General features: G+C 59.2%; 2 protein-coding genes across 2 annotated transcripts; both read right to left on the bottom strand.

Moving 5' to 3' along the window:
* Positions 1–3,539: 3,539 nt before the first annotated feature.
* On the bottom strand, positions 3,540–7,258 carry LOC104139188 (zinc finger protein 764-like). Its single transcript, XM_068923836.1, has 6 exons — positions 6,976–7,258; positions 5,338–5,464; positions 5,046–5,159; positions 4,706–4,794; positions 4,397–4,523; positions 3,540–4,261 (listed from the first exon to the last, which is right to left on the bottom strand). Exons 1-6 carry the CDS (start codon positions 6,997–6,999, stop codon positions 3,540–3,542), a joined length of 1,203 nt encoding a protein of 400 aa, XP_068779937.1. The 5' UTR covers positions 7,000–7,258.
* Positions 7,259–7,855: 597 nt separating this feature from the next.
* On the bottom strand, positions 7,856–12,514 carry LOC104139163 (zinc finger protein 3-like). Its single transcript, XM_068923966.1, is given in 5 exon segments — positions 7,856–9,351; positions 9,354–9,586; positions 9,588–10,017; positions 10,886–11,695; positions 12,376–12,514. Coding segments are annotated over 4 exon segments (933 nt in total). The 5' UTR covers positions 10,920–11,695; positions 12,376–12,514; the 3' UTR covers positions 7,856–9,115.
* Positions 12,515–14,451: the final 1,937 nt, after the last annotated feature.

Raw genomic sequence — 14,451 nt, 5'->3', positions numbered from 1 at the left:
TAAAGCAAGATATTAAGCCAGATATTTGATTGCTTTGAGTTTTGCTGGTCTTGGTGGCGTGGGGATTGAAAGCACGAGCTGTGATTAAAGCCCTTGAGTGAGGGGAACCATGTTGAGAGCAACCAACCCGTTGGCTCTTTGCCTTCAGCCATTTGACAGCTCTCAAGGAAAGTGGAAAAAGACAAAGCACGGGACAGAGGCCGCTCAGCGTTTGCCCCGGCTGGGAAATCTGGGGCCAACAACGGGTCTCGTCCAGCCTCAGTGGCCACCAGGATGGGGAGACGCCCTCAAATCACAGGGTTTTAACCCAGAATTAATGAATTCCCGGCTGCGGGGCAGAGCTATTGGCTTTGCAGTGGCCAAGATGGCTCCTGCTGGCCCACCCGCCCCGGGAGGGAGGATGTGGGCAGCCATCTTGCTATTGTGACACGCCGGAGGGTATTGTTCCCTCTGGCCAATGGTAGGGCTCTGTGCTGGCCTCTCATTTGCATCTTGTTGGGTATAAGAGGGCTGAGCTGGAGAGGCCAGTGGCATTCGCAAGGCGGAGGGGTCCAGGCAGCACAGGACAGAGCCACAGCTTCTGCTATGGGAAGACGAAGGAGATCCCACCAGCAGCGGAGGCGGCAGTCTTACAGGCGGAAATCCCCAGCCAAATCCCCAAAATCCCAATCCATGAGGAAACGCAAGAGCCGGCCAGGGAAAAAAGGCAACTCCTATGACTCCAAGATCCTCCAGCGGCTCCGCCGAGGCAACAACAACCTCTCGTGCCTGGCGAAGGGGCTGATGAGGGACTTCTTGAACAACATCTACACCGAGGTGTCCACCAAGGCCGAGCGCCTGCGGAGGCGCAGCCGGCTCCAGACCGTCGGCTCCTCGCAAGTGAAAGCTGCCTTGCAGGAGGTGATGCTGGAGAAGGGGACAGAGAAGCGGCCTGCCCCCATCATGAAAAACTCCCTCTGAAGCTGAAAACCATCCCCTCTCCCCCCTTGGTAACCTGAGAACAAGCAGGGGAGAAGAGGAAGGAGGCAGAGATCGGCCAGAGAGACCCACGTAATTTGAAGACATTCGTTGCACCCACCTTTATTTTAAAAAGCTGACGTTTGCCTTGACGGTGCCAAGATCAGAGCTCAGCCTGCAGCGGACCCTGGGACAAACCACCGCGAGGGAGACCCAGCCTGAGCACAAAACAACATTCAGGCCGGAATGGAATCGGTGGGAAAACCAGTCTCCAGGAGCCTTTCAGGAGCAACAGCTGAGCAGCTGAGAAAAGCCCTCAAAGCAATGGCAAAGGCTGTAGGCTGAGGCACGCCTTCCCAAAGGGCATGAGCGAGTTCACCCTGGCATTGCGATAAAAGTGGGTTTTAACACCAGCTTTGGGTCTGTGTGTCCTTTATCTCGAAAGGAAAAGGTGGGAGGAGGGAGCTTATGGGGCTGAACCGTCTCGGGAATGCAGAAGAGTCCTCCGGCTTCTCCTAGATCATTCAGGATGGACCAAATCCAACCTGAGAGACCTGGGCTTGTTTGTAGCGAGCCCTTGGAAGGAGATAGTCCTCGGCGGGGTTGGAGCAACGCAGAGCCACCAAATGGATATGCATTAGGTCCAATATTTCCCTACGGAGCTGGAAAGTTGCCTTGACCGAGGGCTCCCAGTGCAGCCCTGGGGGCTTCCCAGGGGCTTCAGCCCTTTCTGCTGGGCTGTTCCTGACTGCAGAAGACCCATTTGGGGGCTGGGAGCACCCCAGTGATCCCTGCGGCAGGAAAGGGGGACAGATGAAGGCCCTGAGAGCCATCCCACCTTCCGTGCCCACCTCCCGCAGCACCTGAAAGCAGCAGGACGTGGAGGTGGGCACCATCCCCTCCAGCCCTGGCTGGTGCCGTGGACAACCAGGGTTGGACCCAACCTCCTGGGAGGGCCAGGACGTGACCTCCCCAGCTCCAAAACTCCTGGACTCGGTGCTCCTGGTGCACTCGCAGCCATAAACATGCCGCGCGATGGGCTGATGGGGCAATGCTTGGGGACGCCGGTCCCAACATGGCCTTCAGGGGACCCTCCAAGCGCCACCGACCGCACCCCTGCCCCACGACGGGAGGAAGGACACAGTGGGAACCTCGATGAAGGAAAAAAATTAACTTTATTCTCCAGGAAAGATGAAGCTCTCTGATCTCAGCTCCGGAAAGGTCTCCGGCGTCGGGAAGACGGAGGTCGAAGGTGGCGCTGGGGAGGCCTTAGGGGGCCGCTGTCCCTCCGGCCGGAGGAGCGGTGGCCTTGGCCACCTCTTGAGGCATGACGCGCTGCAAGGCCACCCGCACCTCCGGGGCACCGGCGGCCGGCAGCTGCCGGGTCCGGCGCAGCCGCTCGGCCTCGGCCGAAACCTGCCCGTAGAGGCCGGCCAGGAAAGCCTTCACCAGCCGCTTGGCCTCCGCCGTCATGCGCACCTTCTGCAGCTGCCGCAGCATCTTGGAGGCGAAGCGCGAGAGGGTCTGGTGCGCCGCCGCCGCCGGCCCCGCCGTGGGGACGGCCCCCCGGGTCTGCGAGGACGGGCCGGGCCGGGGACCGCGCCGGGGCCGAGCCTCGGGTCCGGTGGCCGCTCGCCGCCGCGCCGCCACCATGCCACCGCGCCGCCTCCCGCCGGCGAGTGCCGCCCGCCGCCCCCCCGGCGCCCCTGATAAAGGGGGGGGCGCATGCAAATGAGGCCTTCCGGAGCCGCCGCCCCATTGGCCGCCTCGGGCCCCGCCCTGAAAGCCATTGGTCCCCAGCCAAGCCGCACCTCTGTGACCTCACGGGCGGGGCCGGCCAATGGGGCGGGGGAGTGCCAGGCTCCACCCCCTGCCCGGTTCCCGCGGGATTTGCCTGCGGAGGAAGGGCCGTTCGGGAGGGTGTTTTAAGGGCGTTTTTTTTAGGGGATTTGACAAAGCGCTTTTTCAGATTTTTATGCCCTTTTCTTTTTTTAGGATGTTTCACAAAGCCCCTTTTCAAGTTATTTCACAAAACCCTTTTTTAGGCTATTTCCCTCCCATCCCGGCATCACAAAAGCGGCAAATTCGGCAAGGAGTCCGGAGCAGCTGCCGAGCAGGCGGATTTCAGCCAGGCGAACGCTCCCGGCTTTCCCCAAAATCCTGCCCCGCCCCCACCGCTCCCGCTTGCCTTCCCAACACCCCAAAAATTCCCCATCAGCGCCGGGGAAACTCCCGTCCCCGACTACCACCATTCCGAGCCGGACGCTGGCTTGGAAAAATCCAGTCTCTAGACTGCAAAAACGCAGCCTCCGGCTTGCAAAAATCCAATCTTCGGTTTGCAAAAAATCCAATCTTTGGTTTGCAAAAACGCAGCCTCCGGCTTGCAAAAATCCAATCGTCGGTTTGCAAAAATGTCATCTTCAGTTTGCAAAAATCCAGTCTTTGGTTTGCAAAAATCCGATCTCTGGCTTGCAAAAAACCCACTCTTCGGTTTCCAAAAATCTAATCTCCAGTTTGCAAAAATCCAGTCTCCGGCTCGCAAAAAAAGCCGGTTTCCTCGGCCCGTCTTCCCCGCCGGAGCGTCAGGAGGCGGCGGCGCCCCAAATGCATAGCTCCAAGCCGCCGGCGAGGTTTCCCTGCAGGCAGAGCAGCTGCAGCGGCTGCAGCAGCAGCAGGCAGCTGGCGGGGACCCGGAGCGGCAGCAGCGGCAGCAGCGGCGGCGGCGGCCTCTCGCGCCGGTGGCTTTTCTGATGCCGGGCGAGGAGGGAGCTGCGGCCGAAGGTTTTGCCGCAGGCGGAGCAGCCGTAGGGCTGCTCGCCCGCGTGGATCCGGTGGTGGCGGCTGAGGTAGGAGCTGCGGCTGAAGGTTTTGCCGCAGGCGGCGCAGCGGTAGGGCCGGCGCGCGCCGCCGGGCTCCGGCGGGTCGGGGCGGTCGCCGAAGCGCTGGCCGCGCTCGGGGCAGCCGAAGGGCCGCTCGTTCCCGCGCGCCCGCGCCGGGTCCGTCTTGCCGCACCGGGCCAAGCCTGAGCGGCGTTTGCCCCCCGCCCGCCGGGCTTTCTCCCGCTCTCCTCCTCCCTCCTCCGGCAGGCCGGTTCCCCCGCGGCACGAAACGCGCCCGGGTTTCTCCCCGACGCCCCGCGGGCCGGGGCGTTTTACCGGCTCGCCGCCCTCCGAAGTCTCCGTTGCTGCGGTTTCCCGCGCCGCTGCGGTTTCCCGCGCCGCCTCGGTTTCCCACGCCGCCGCCGTCCAGGGCTCTTCCCCTGCCTCCAGCGCCGACACCAGGGCAGGTTTCGCCACCTGCGACGCTGTGAGCAGAGCGAAGGGATTTTAGGCTTTTTTTTTTTTTTTAAAATCTCTCCGGGAAGCTGCCAAATTGCTTTTTTTTTTTTTTTTTTAAATATATAACTAGATTTTTTTCTTTAGCCCGCGGCGCCGCTTACCCAAGGAGGCGACGGCCGCGTAGGTCTCCAGCGTGACGGCCCGGTAGAGCGCTCGCTGCGCGGCGTCCAGCAGCGCCCACTCGCCCTCGCTGAAACGCAGGGTCACCGCCGCGAAGGCCGCAGCGCCCTGCCGAGGGAAAACGGGGCGAAAACGAGCGGTTTTAGGGCCCGCTTGGCTGGGAGAGGCGGGCCGAGGCCGGCTTCGTGGCGAGCGCCATTCCCGCTCCCCGCCGGTGGATCTCAGCCCATTGCCAAGTTATTTCCTTGATAATTATCCCCTTAATAATTATCACCCCGTGCAGGACTTACCCAGGGCGTTTCGGGGCCCCATGATCCCTCTTCCGCTCCCAGGCCATCGTGGGAAAATCCCCAGCAAGGCGCCGGGTTTATTTTGCTGCCTGCAAGCAAAAGGAAAAAAAAAAATAGAGATATGGGCGCAGCGGACACCCCGCTTCTTTGGGGCTGGAAGTGGCTGAAAACGAACTGAATTAAAAAATATATATATATATGTATATATATATAGAGAGAGAGTGATTTTAAGCCAGTTGCCCAAGTGGCTTCGCTGCGAGGTTGGTGCACCCAAGGCGACACCTTGCCCAAATCCTTTTTTTAACTGGTGGAACTGGTGCCCATTTAACCCTTTGCTCACCTTTTCCCATGGCCTCGGGGCTCTCGCTTTGCGGCAGCCCGTGGGGGACGCAAGGCTCTTCCCCCCGCTCCAGCCGGGAGATGAGGTCGGGCGTGGGGAAGCGGCGGCCCGTTTCTTGGGGAGAAAAGCAGAAGGAAAGGAAAAGGTGAGGTCGCACGCGCGGCCGGCGGCTGACGCCGGCGGGACTTTGCTACGGGGCATGTGCTGCAGCTGGAAGGATCGGGATGGGCTGGGGGGGCGGGGGGAGAAATGGGCAAAAAGCACCCAAAATGCACCCCAGGGGGTTTCTTACCCAACGAGGCCACGTTCGCGTAGTTGGCCAAGGTGACGTCCCGGTAGAGGACTTTCTGCCCGGGCTCCAGCAGGGACCACTCGTCTGGGGTGAAATACAGGGCCACCTCGGCGAAGGTCACGGGCCCCTGCAACGGGGACATCCCACCTGGTTCCCGGCTCGCCAGCGGTGCCGGAAAACCAGACGGGATCTCTTTAGGCTTTTGGTTATCAGCAGCCCCTTGCAGATGTGCGGCCCCTTGCAGATGTGGCCCCTTGCAGATGTGCGGCCCCTTGCAGATGTGCAGCCCCTTGCAGATGTGCAGCCCCTTGCAGATGCGCGGCCCCTTGCAGATGCGCAGCCCCTTGCAGATGTGGCCCCTTGCAGATGTGCGGCCCCTTGCAGAAGTGCGGCCCCTTGCAGATGCGCAACCCCTTGCAGATGTGGCCCCTTGCAGATGTGCGGCCCCTTGCAGATGCGGCCCCTTGCAGATGTGCGGCCCCTTGCTGGTGCGGCCCCTTGCTGATGCGGCCCCTTGCAGATGCGCAGCCCCTTGCAGATGTGGCCCCTTGCAGATGCGCAGCCCCTTGGAGATGTGCGGCCCCTTGCAGATGTGCAGCCCCTTGCAGATGTGTGGCCCCTTGCAGATGTGGCCCCTTGCAGATGCGCAGCCCCTTGCAGATGCGGCCCCTTGGAGATGTGCGGCCCCTTGGAGATGCGGCCCCTTGCAGATGTGCGGCCCCTTGCAGATGTGCAGCCCCTTGCAGATGTGCGGCCCCTTGCAGATGCGCAGCCCCTTGCAGATGTGCGGCCCCTTGCAGATGTGGCCCCTTGCAGATGCGCAGCCCCTTGCAGATGTGCGGCCCCTTGCAGATGCGCAGCCCCTTGCAGATGCGGCCCCTTGCAGATGTGCGGCCCCTTGCAGATGTGCAGCCCCTTGCAGATGTGGCCCCTTGCAGATGTGCGGCCCCTTGCAGATGTGCAGCCCCTTGCAGATGTGGCCCCTTGCAGATGCGCAGCCCCTTGCAGATGTGGCCCCTTGCAGATGTGCGGCCCCTTGCAGAAGTGCGGCCCCTTGCAGATGCGCAACCCCTTGCAGATGTGGCCCCTTGCAGATGCGGCCCCTTGCAGATGCGGCCCCTTGCAGATGTGCGGCCCCTTGCTGGTGCGGCCCCTTGCAGATGTGCGGCCCCTTGCAGATGTGGCCCCTTGCAGATGTGCGGCCCCTTGCAGATGTGCAGCCCCTTGCAGATGTGGCCCCTTGCAGATGCGCAGCCCCTTGCAGATGTGGCCCCTTGCAGATGCGCGGCCCCTTGCAGATGTGCGGCCCCTTGCTGATGCGGCCCCTTGCAGATGTGTGGCCCCTTGCAGATGTGCAGCCCCTTGCAGAAGTGCGGCCCCTTGCAGATGCGGCCCCTTGCAGATGTGCGGCCCCTTGCAGATGTGCGGCCCCTTGCAGATGTGGCCCCTTGCAGATGCGCAGCCCCTTGCAGATGTGTGGCCCCTTGCAGATGCGCAGCCCCTTGCAGATGCGGCCCCTTGCAGATGCGCGGCCCCTTGCCCAGGCAAAGCCCTCTGCCCCAAAGTGCATCCCCACCATCACCCCCCGCCTCAGACGTCCCCAAAAACTTTCCTCGTCCCCCCTCCAGCACCACTCACCTGCGCTGGCCCCGGCGCGGCCATCTGCGACCCCTTCGCAGAGATGGAGAAATCCCGTCGTGGCGGGTGGGGGGGAAAGGGGGAATTTCTCCGCTGGGAAAAAGGGACTGGAAAGAGGCAGGATCAACTTCCCCCTTCCCAGCCTGTGCCTGGAGGACGGGCACAAAATGGCTTCGCCCCTTCGCTCCCCCCCACCCCCCGCAACCCCGGCTCGGCCTGGGCGGCCCGGGGAGTTGCCGGCCCGTGACCCAGGAAGCTGAAAGCAGCGATATCCTGAGCTGGGGGAGAACAAAAGGCCTTTACCCTGCCCGGGGGGCACCTGGAGGGGTTGGGATGCCGCTGGGATCCCGCCCTGCCCTGCCCCCGGCCCCGGGGGCCGGATCCGGCCGCGCCGCGCCGCCGCTCGGCGGTTCCCGCGGCCGCGCCGGCGTGGGAAAAAAGGGGGGAAAAATCCCACGGGGGCGGCGCGGGCCGCGGCGCCGAGGGAAACTGAGGCAGGCAGAGGGCTGAGCGCCCAAGAAGGGATTTCCAAGGGGGGGAAAAAAAGCCACTAGTTCCTCAGGATCCCCAGTGTCCCGCTGGCCCAACCACGGTCGCTTGGAGCCGCAGCTGCCCGCCACGATCTGGTCGCCCTTGCCAGTGCGGGGGTAGCAGAGAGTCCCGCGGGTGCCAGCTCTGAGGCTAAGCTGTTCTTTGAAATTAGTCACTGAAGAAAAAGCTCAAACCCACATAAAATAAATCCCCCCCCCCTCAGCCAGAGGCTCGCCTCCATTAGGCTACTGGATGCGGCAACTCCAAACAAAACACCATTTATTACTTAAAATAAATATTTATTAAAATAAATTTTTAAAACGAGTAAGGGATAGGAAGCTCTGTGGTGTATAAGACACAAAAAGCCATACACGTGCTCTCTGCTGGTCTCCAAAGCTGGACAGGGGGTTTAAGAGGCCCCAGAGATGCCCAGCGAACGCTCATCTTGGCTCCCAATGCTCCGAGCAGCTTTATCCTTTGCCCTCACATCTGTGTACTTTGGGGTCCCTGCGGTTCCCAGTGCTGTTCACAGGGCTGTGGGGGATTTCCCTTCCGTTGCCTGGACCCTTGGGGTTCTTGGTGGCGTTCCCCATCACCCTGGGGGCAGCTCCAGGGCTCTGTGAGGTCCCCAGACTGCTCCCAGATTCGCTTCCAGCACTCCGCAGCATCCCTCACCTGTCTGGAGCTGGGGGTGCTGATGGTGACGGCAGGTATGTGCTGGAGCTGGAGCTGGAGCTGGAGCTTGTGCATGGGCTGTCCTGGGACCATGGAGCTGCTGCTGGGACGGGCACTGTGGCTGCACCGTGGAGGAGGTGAGTGGGGTTGGGGGGTCTGTGCTCGGGGCTGGTTTATTGTGTGGTCCTGGGTCAGGTTGGAGCTGTGTGCTCTGTGGCTGGCCAGGAGCTGTAGCTCCAGGTGCCTGCACCTTCTCAGCCCTGCTGCAGTGGTCCGATGTGTCTGTTCCTTGCTGGACGTGTGCTGCTCGCACCAGAGTCCCCGTAGGTCATCAGGGATGCTGGAATTTCCCTATCTTTCCCTGGGACAGGGCAGGAAGTGTTTTCTGGCTCCAGTGTGCCCAGGCAGGGTTGTCCCCCGGGGCTGGGGCTGTCCCTGTTGGCCCTGGGGAGGGCAGGGAGAGCGTGAGGGGCTGCGGGGGCTCCTGGTAGAGGAAAAACAGGAGGGGGAATTGGTGACAGGACATGAAAATACACGTGGATGAGGAGCAGCTGCTTTGGAGGACAAGGATGCAGGGGCAACCGAGAGGAGTGGAAGTAGCAGGGGGAAATGGTGATGAGGAAGGTGTGGTGTTAGAAGCAGTACAGCGGAGAAGAGGGAGCAAAAAAATGCTCCTCTAGTGAAATAAAAACTGTCCCGAGTTTCTGACAGTTCCTGTACGAGGAAGCTGCTGAGCTTATGGGGGCATCAGGCTGGTTCATGAGGGGTCGCACCCCACGGGGAACTTGTGAGTGTGTAATGACCACACAGAGGTCCTGCAGGCTGGGTTAAGACCACATCTGAGAGTGACTTTGTGTCCCTTCAGAGACATTTTTTTTATTAATTATTCTTTAGACAAGACAAAGGGCTCTGGGACTTGGAAGAAGACCTCTGTTTAAGGTTCCTCCCCAGCATGGAGTCTCTGATGCTTAATCAGATGGGAGCTCCGGCTGAAGCTTTTGCCGCAGTTAAGGCAAGTGTAAGGCCTCTCCCCGGTGTGGGTGTGCTGGTGAGGGATGAGGTTGGAGTTGACGCTGAACTTCTTCCCGCAGTCCAGGCACTCATAGGGTTTCTCACCTGTGTGTGCGCGCTGGTGGACGATGAGGTGCAAGCTTCTGTTGAAGCTTCGGGGCATCGGTAGGGTTTTTCTCCCAGGTGGACTCGCTGGTGGGTATGGAGCTGGGAGGCCTGCGGGAAACCGGCCCCGCAGTCGGGGCACGCATGGGGCCTGCCCACCACGTGCAGCTTCTGATGCCGCAGGAGGTGCGAGCGCTGGAAAAAGCTCTTCCCGCAGTCCAGGCAGGGGTAAGGGCGCTCGCCCACGTGCAGCCGCCGGTGCCGAATCAGATGCGAACTCTGGATGAAGGCATTCGTAGGGCCTCTCCCCTGTGTGGGTTCGCTGGTGGGTCATGAGGTTTGAGCTCAGGTTGAAGCTTTTCCCGCAGTCCTGGCACTGGTACGGCTTTTCCCCGGTGTGGGTTCGCTGGGAGTTTCGGCTGAAGCTTTGCCCGCATTCCCCACGCATGTTCTTCTGCTCTCCTGCAGGGATTTTCTGCTGGGCTTTGGTTGCCTTCTCTCCTTTGCATCCTTCCCCAGAAAGGATGGCTTGAGGTGTTTTCTTCCGTGGTGGATTTTCGAGCTGCCTCTTCTCCCGATGGCTCCGGCTGTTGCCTTGCTTAAGGTGCTGGGGAAAATCCCCTCCAGAGATCTCCAGCAACATCATCTTCGGTTCGGTGGGTTTAGAAACCTCCTGCTGCGAGCTCGCCTTGTCCATCTGGCCTGCCAGCCTGCCTTCAGCTGGGCACGGGGAGAGAAAACGGGGTCAAGCAAGAATAACGCCTGCGTGGAAGGGCGCACAAACACAGCAGGGCAGTGGCGCCACTGGATTCCACCTCCAAGTCCCCAGACGTGCACCAGGGTTAGGACTGACCTCATGGCAATTTAGGCGCTGGCCTAGTTATCAAAAGCTGCATCAGGGGCAGGCTTCATGTTGATGCCTAGATTAGTTTTAAGTGCATGTGTGTGAGCTGGCAAGCTGAACTGCCTTTACAGACCATGGAAATCTGGATGGAAAGCAGATGTTGGTGTCTGGTGTCAGTTTAGGTGCAGTGGAGTATCCTGCCTTTCTTCCAGCTATTGGTCTGAAACAGCATAGGTCCTATCTCGTATCTGCATGTCCCATGTAAGTTGTTTGTGTACCCTACAACAGCTCACAGCACTAAGTATCTAGAACTGGGCCTCCAAACCTTTTCCTATTGTCCACTTCAGGAAAAGCTGGATTATTCTCCTGGTTCCACTGATTCTGCAGGCCAGGTAGTGGCCTCTATTTTGGTTACTAAATGTAGATGCAAACAACTTCAGATGTCTACAGGTAAGTGGGGTGGACCTCTTGCATTGTAAGGACTTTTTTTCCCTTCCTGACCGTCCCAGAGAAAACTTAAAACACAGGTCTCTCCTCTGCTTTTCACTTGAGCAGCTATATCGCACTGTGGAAATAGGAAATCCTAAACCAGGAAAGGGGGAAACTAGGCAAGAGCTTCGTGTTGTGGGCAGTTCTTGTCACCAAGAACATGAGTCAATGTTAGCAAGGCCCTGCTGGGTTTTGGAGGTTGGGTAAGCAGGGTATAGTGTCACTGCTGAATTCTGGAGACCCGGAGACCCTTACCCAGCTGGGCCACGGTATCCTCATTTTCCTGCATGATACCCCAGCAATTTGCTCCCAGGCACAATGGCCCTTGGGAAAATGCACAGCCGCTTCCTTCCAGAAGGTTGTCAGGAGCTGCAACGATGACAGTGATTTAGCACATGCTGCCGTAGTAGGAAACTTAAGCTCTCATTGCAAGAGAGGAAGTCACATCCTCACGAAAAAAGCTCCATCAATGGCCAAGAGAGAGAACCTAGCACTTCTGGGACAAATCATCTCCCTGTACAATGATGTCCACTTTAGGATGAACTTGGCTGCACCCAAGACTCCCTTGATTTCTTATTTATTTACTGTGAGGAGAGTTTTAGATACCTCGCAGGCAGCTACATATTAAGTGTCTGGATTGAGTCATATGTATCCCACCCCAGGTGACTCTACAGCCTTAAAATATCCCAGCTCAGCATGGGAAGTACACAGTGTGAGCCAGAGAGCTGCGTCTGTCCCTGGGAGAAGATGGCCTGCAGATCGCCATGAGGATAATCAGCAATAGGATGGTGCACAAAGTCCTCAGCCGATGGGCTGCATCTGCTGCAGCCGCGTGCCAGCTGTGCTGAACCAAGTGTAAATCGGAGCAGACATGCCAAGCCCCCTGGAGACCCTCGAGCAATGGCAAAATGGAGCCTACAGTAGAGAGCCGGGTCCGGAAGTGACCCTTTGATCCTTTTGAGTAGTGCAGGCCAGATAATTTGACTCAGACCAGGAATGAAAAAAAGAATTACTTAAGGAAAAATGTGCGTGGATGAAAAGCTGTCCTAGCAGCCTAGGTCATGCCTGGAAAAAAAAAAAAAGCAAGCTCAACCATACACACATGTTAAAAGCATACAGAGGAGAGTTAAGCACATGCTTCCAGCCTATCAGCACTGACGGGACACTTAATTAAGCCCTGAGGCATCACCAAGATGATAAATCTCCAGGACTGTTACCTCTGCAGGGCTTCTACCCTGCAAGAAACCACAGCCCTCGGTGCTGGGGCTGGGATCCAGCGCTCTTTGCTGGCCTGGGAGCCTCCTTTCCAGGCTGGGCCTGTCTGATCCTAGCCAGGGATAGTTTTTCACGGTGCCGTTCATCTGGAGGCACCAGAAAAACCATCTCTAGGTAGGGCCATGGGGAAACTTGTCCTGGCCAGGAGGGAAGGGGCAGGAGCGGGGATGGCTTTGGGCCTGGGAAGGGCTTTGCACCGCAAACACGCTCTCAGCCCTCTCTCCATCTCTCCCTTTCACCCTTTTCCAGGCGGGCGAAGGCTGTAAGAAGTTGGGGGGGGGAGAAGGAAGACCCCCTCCTAGGGATCTGATCCTGCTCCTTCCTTCCTAGCCTTGTTCTGCGGAGACGGGCTTGCAGCTCCCTCTGCGACATCAGGGCCACGAGGGCTGGGTGGCAGACCCCCCCCCCCCAGCTCCCTGGCCTTATTTAACCCCCCCCAACCCCCCCCACCCCAAATCCCTCCACGTTACCTGCAAGGTGCTGGGACAGAGGAGAGGGGGGTGGTGGCTGGCTGTCCTCAGCGGCCGGAGCTGGACACCATGGGGCTGCAGGGCAGGACCGATCCTGCACCCCTGAGCTCTGCCGGGGCCGCGGTGCTGCCAGCGAGGGCTGACCCAGGAAGGTAAACAGAGAAAGCGGGAGCCTTCCTCCTTCCCTTCCTCCTCCCCCTCGCCCGGCTGCAGAGCCCGCTCGCTGGCTGCAGCCCAGCCCCGGCGTTGCCCCAGGGCAGCTCCGGATGTTGCCACCTTGGTCCGTTCAAGGGATGCTCTGGGGCGGAGGCATCGCCCAGCCGGGGATCTTCCTGCCTCTTGCCTAGCCCTGAGCCCGCAGCGTGGTCCTCCGGAGAGGGACGCTGTCCCTGCCGCCCTCGCCGAGCAGGTCCCGGGCTCGGCCAGCCGCTTGGCCAAAGCTCAGGCCCTGGGGATGCCGAGATGCAGGGGAGAGGGGAGGCCCGAAGCAGCGCGTGAGGCTGCCCCAGCGCCGGGACCGCCGGCAGCGGGTTTTGGGGGGGGGGGTGAGGGCTGCGCTCCCCCCGCTGCACCTTGCGTTTCTCGGACCACCGCAAAAACGCCGCGTGCTTTGCTCACGGTTTTCCTCCAGCAGCTTGCCCGTCGCCCTTCCAGCCCCAAGACGGAGGCGGTTGGTGGGGGGGGCTCCTTCCTCCATAGCTGGCTGCGATTGCATCAGCCTATGCTGGGAAAGGACCTAATCTCAGCCCTGTCTAAATCCAGATTTTGTCCATCCAGCTTTAGATCTTCTGCAAGGCTGAGCTACAGGCTCCTAGACGTACTCACAGAGGTGGGACCAAACCAACCGTAAGATTCCCCCGTGCTTGAAAAACCAGACGTATAAGAAAATTGCCTAGAAAATAGGCATGAGCCAGCAGGCATGAATAGACCCCAGTGCAAATGAGTCAATCAGGTAACCCCAAAGACGAAAAACCTTCCGCCGCATGCCACGCTGGCGGTTTTTGTAACCCCTCCAGGTCAACGGCTCGAGTGTCAGGCCAGACATTCCTGGCTGGTAACTGAGGGATCTCAAATGGCAAAGGTTGAAGGCGCTTCAACTTTTCAGGCCGCGGGAAGCTCTGCTGGGATTCCCCGCCGCGGGACCACCTCGCACGGCTTGCAACGGGGTGGGGGGATTTGCTTTTCGGAGCAATTTAGGAGTCTGCGTCCCCGCGTGCAACCAGGGAAAGGGCTTTAGGGTGCTGGCGTGTCCACGTCCTGCTCACGCGCTGCAAGATCGCCCTTCTGGCACAGCCCTCGGGACGTGCTTGCTCTGTGCTCTCCAAATGCCAGACCGCTGCCGTCAGGAAGCCTCTGTGGAAATGCCATCTCCTCGATCCCCTTTTCCCTTGGCCAGGTTTCTCCCAGGCAGGAACTTGCTGTTTCTTTACACCATGGCAATGTTTCTTCCTCTCGCAAATCCAGAGGATTTAGTCGCCAGAGCTGGATGACAGGTCTCGGTCCCTCATCCTCGGCTCTGAGCTTAACCCTCACCCTCTCTCGCTTGCTGGGCTTTGGACATCAATGGATCCCTCTGAATTTCCGTATTATTCACGTGGCCTTAATTCCTTAATTTTTAAGTTTACGGAGGGACTCTGCAAGCCCAAGAGCATCTCATGGAGAGCACTCCCAGCAAGGACAGGAAAAAAAAAAAAGCCCAGATGACTAATTCGGGATGAGATCAACAGGCCTTAGCTGTCTTTCACCATAACTTTGCATTGTTTTAAGGCAGGGTTAACCAGAAAGAAAAGAAAAGGAAAAAAAAAAAAAGATATGAAAATGTGTCCCCCAGGGAAATAGCTATGGGGCTGGACTGCATGTTAATGTTTAATTTAGTATTTTAAGTAGAGATAAATAGAAATAAAATTAAATAGAGCCGGATACCCTCCAAGCAACCTGTGGCAGAGGTGGCACCTCCAGAGGGTGGCCCAGAGTGGCCAGGTGGGACCTCTGCTCCTGTCCGCCTCTAGAGGAACCTGCTGCCGCCGTGACTATATAGGGATCCTCCGAGACCGGCCTCCTCCCACCTCGGCATTT

Source organism: Struthio camelus, chromosome 36, assembly GCF_040807025.1.
Source record: "Struthio camelus isolate bStrCam1 chromosome 36, bStrCam1.hap1, whole genome shotgun sequence".
Taxonomy (NCBI): domain Eukaryota; kingdom Metazoa; phylum Chordata; class Aves; order Struthioniformes; family Struthionidae; genus Struthio; species Struthio camelus.
The sequence above is the reverse complement of the archived record's forward strand: the minus strand, read 5'-3'. Positions and strand labels throughout refer to the sequence as shown.

Bases quoted from the DNA above. Each gene is read 5' to 3' on its own strand.
- LOC104139188 (XM_068923836.1), bottom strand. From the start codon at position 6,999: ATGGCCGCGCCGGGGCCAGCGCAG. The intron at 5,465-6,975 runs GTGAGTGGTGCT...TCCCCGTTGCAG, and splicing joins CCGCGCCGGGGCCAGCGCAG to GGGCCCGTGACCTTCGCCGA. The intron at 5,160-5,337 runs GTAAGAAACCCC...TTTCTCCCCAAG, and splicing joins CGCGAACGTGGCCTCGTTGG to AAACGGGCCGCCGCTTCCCC.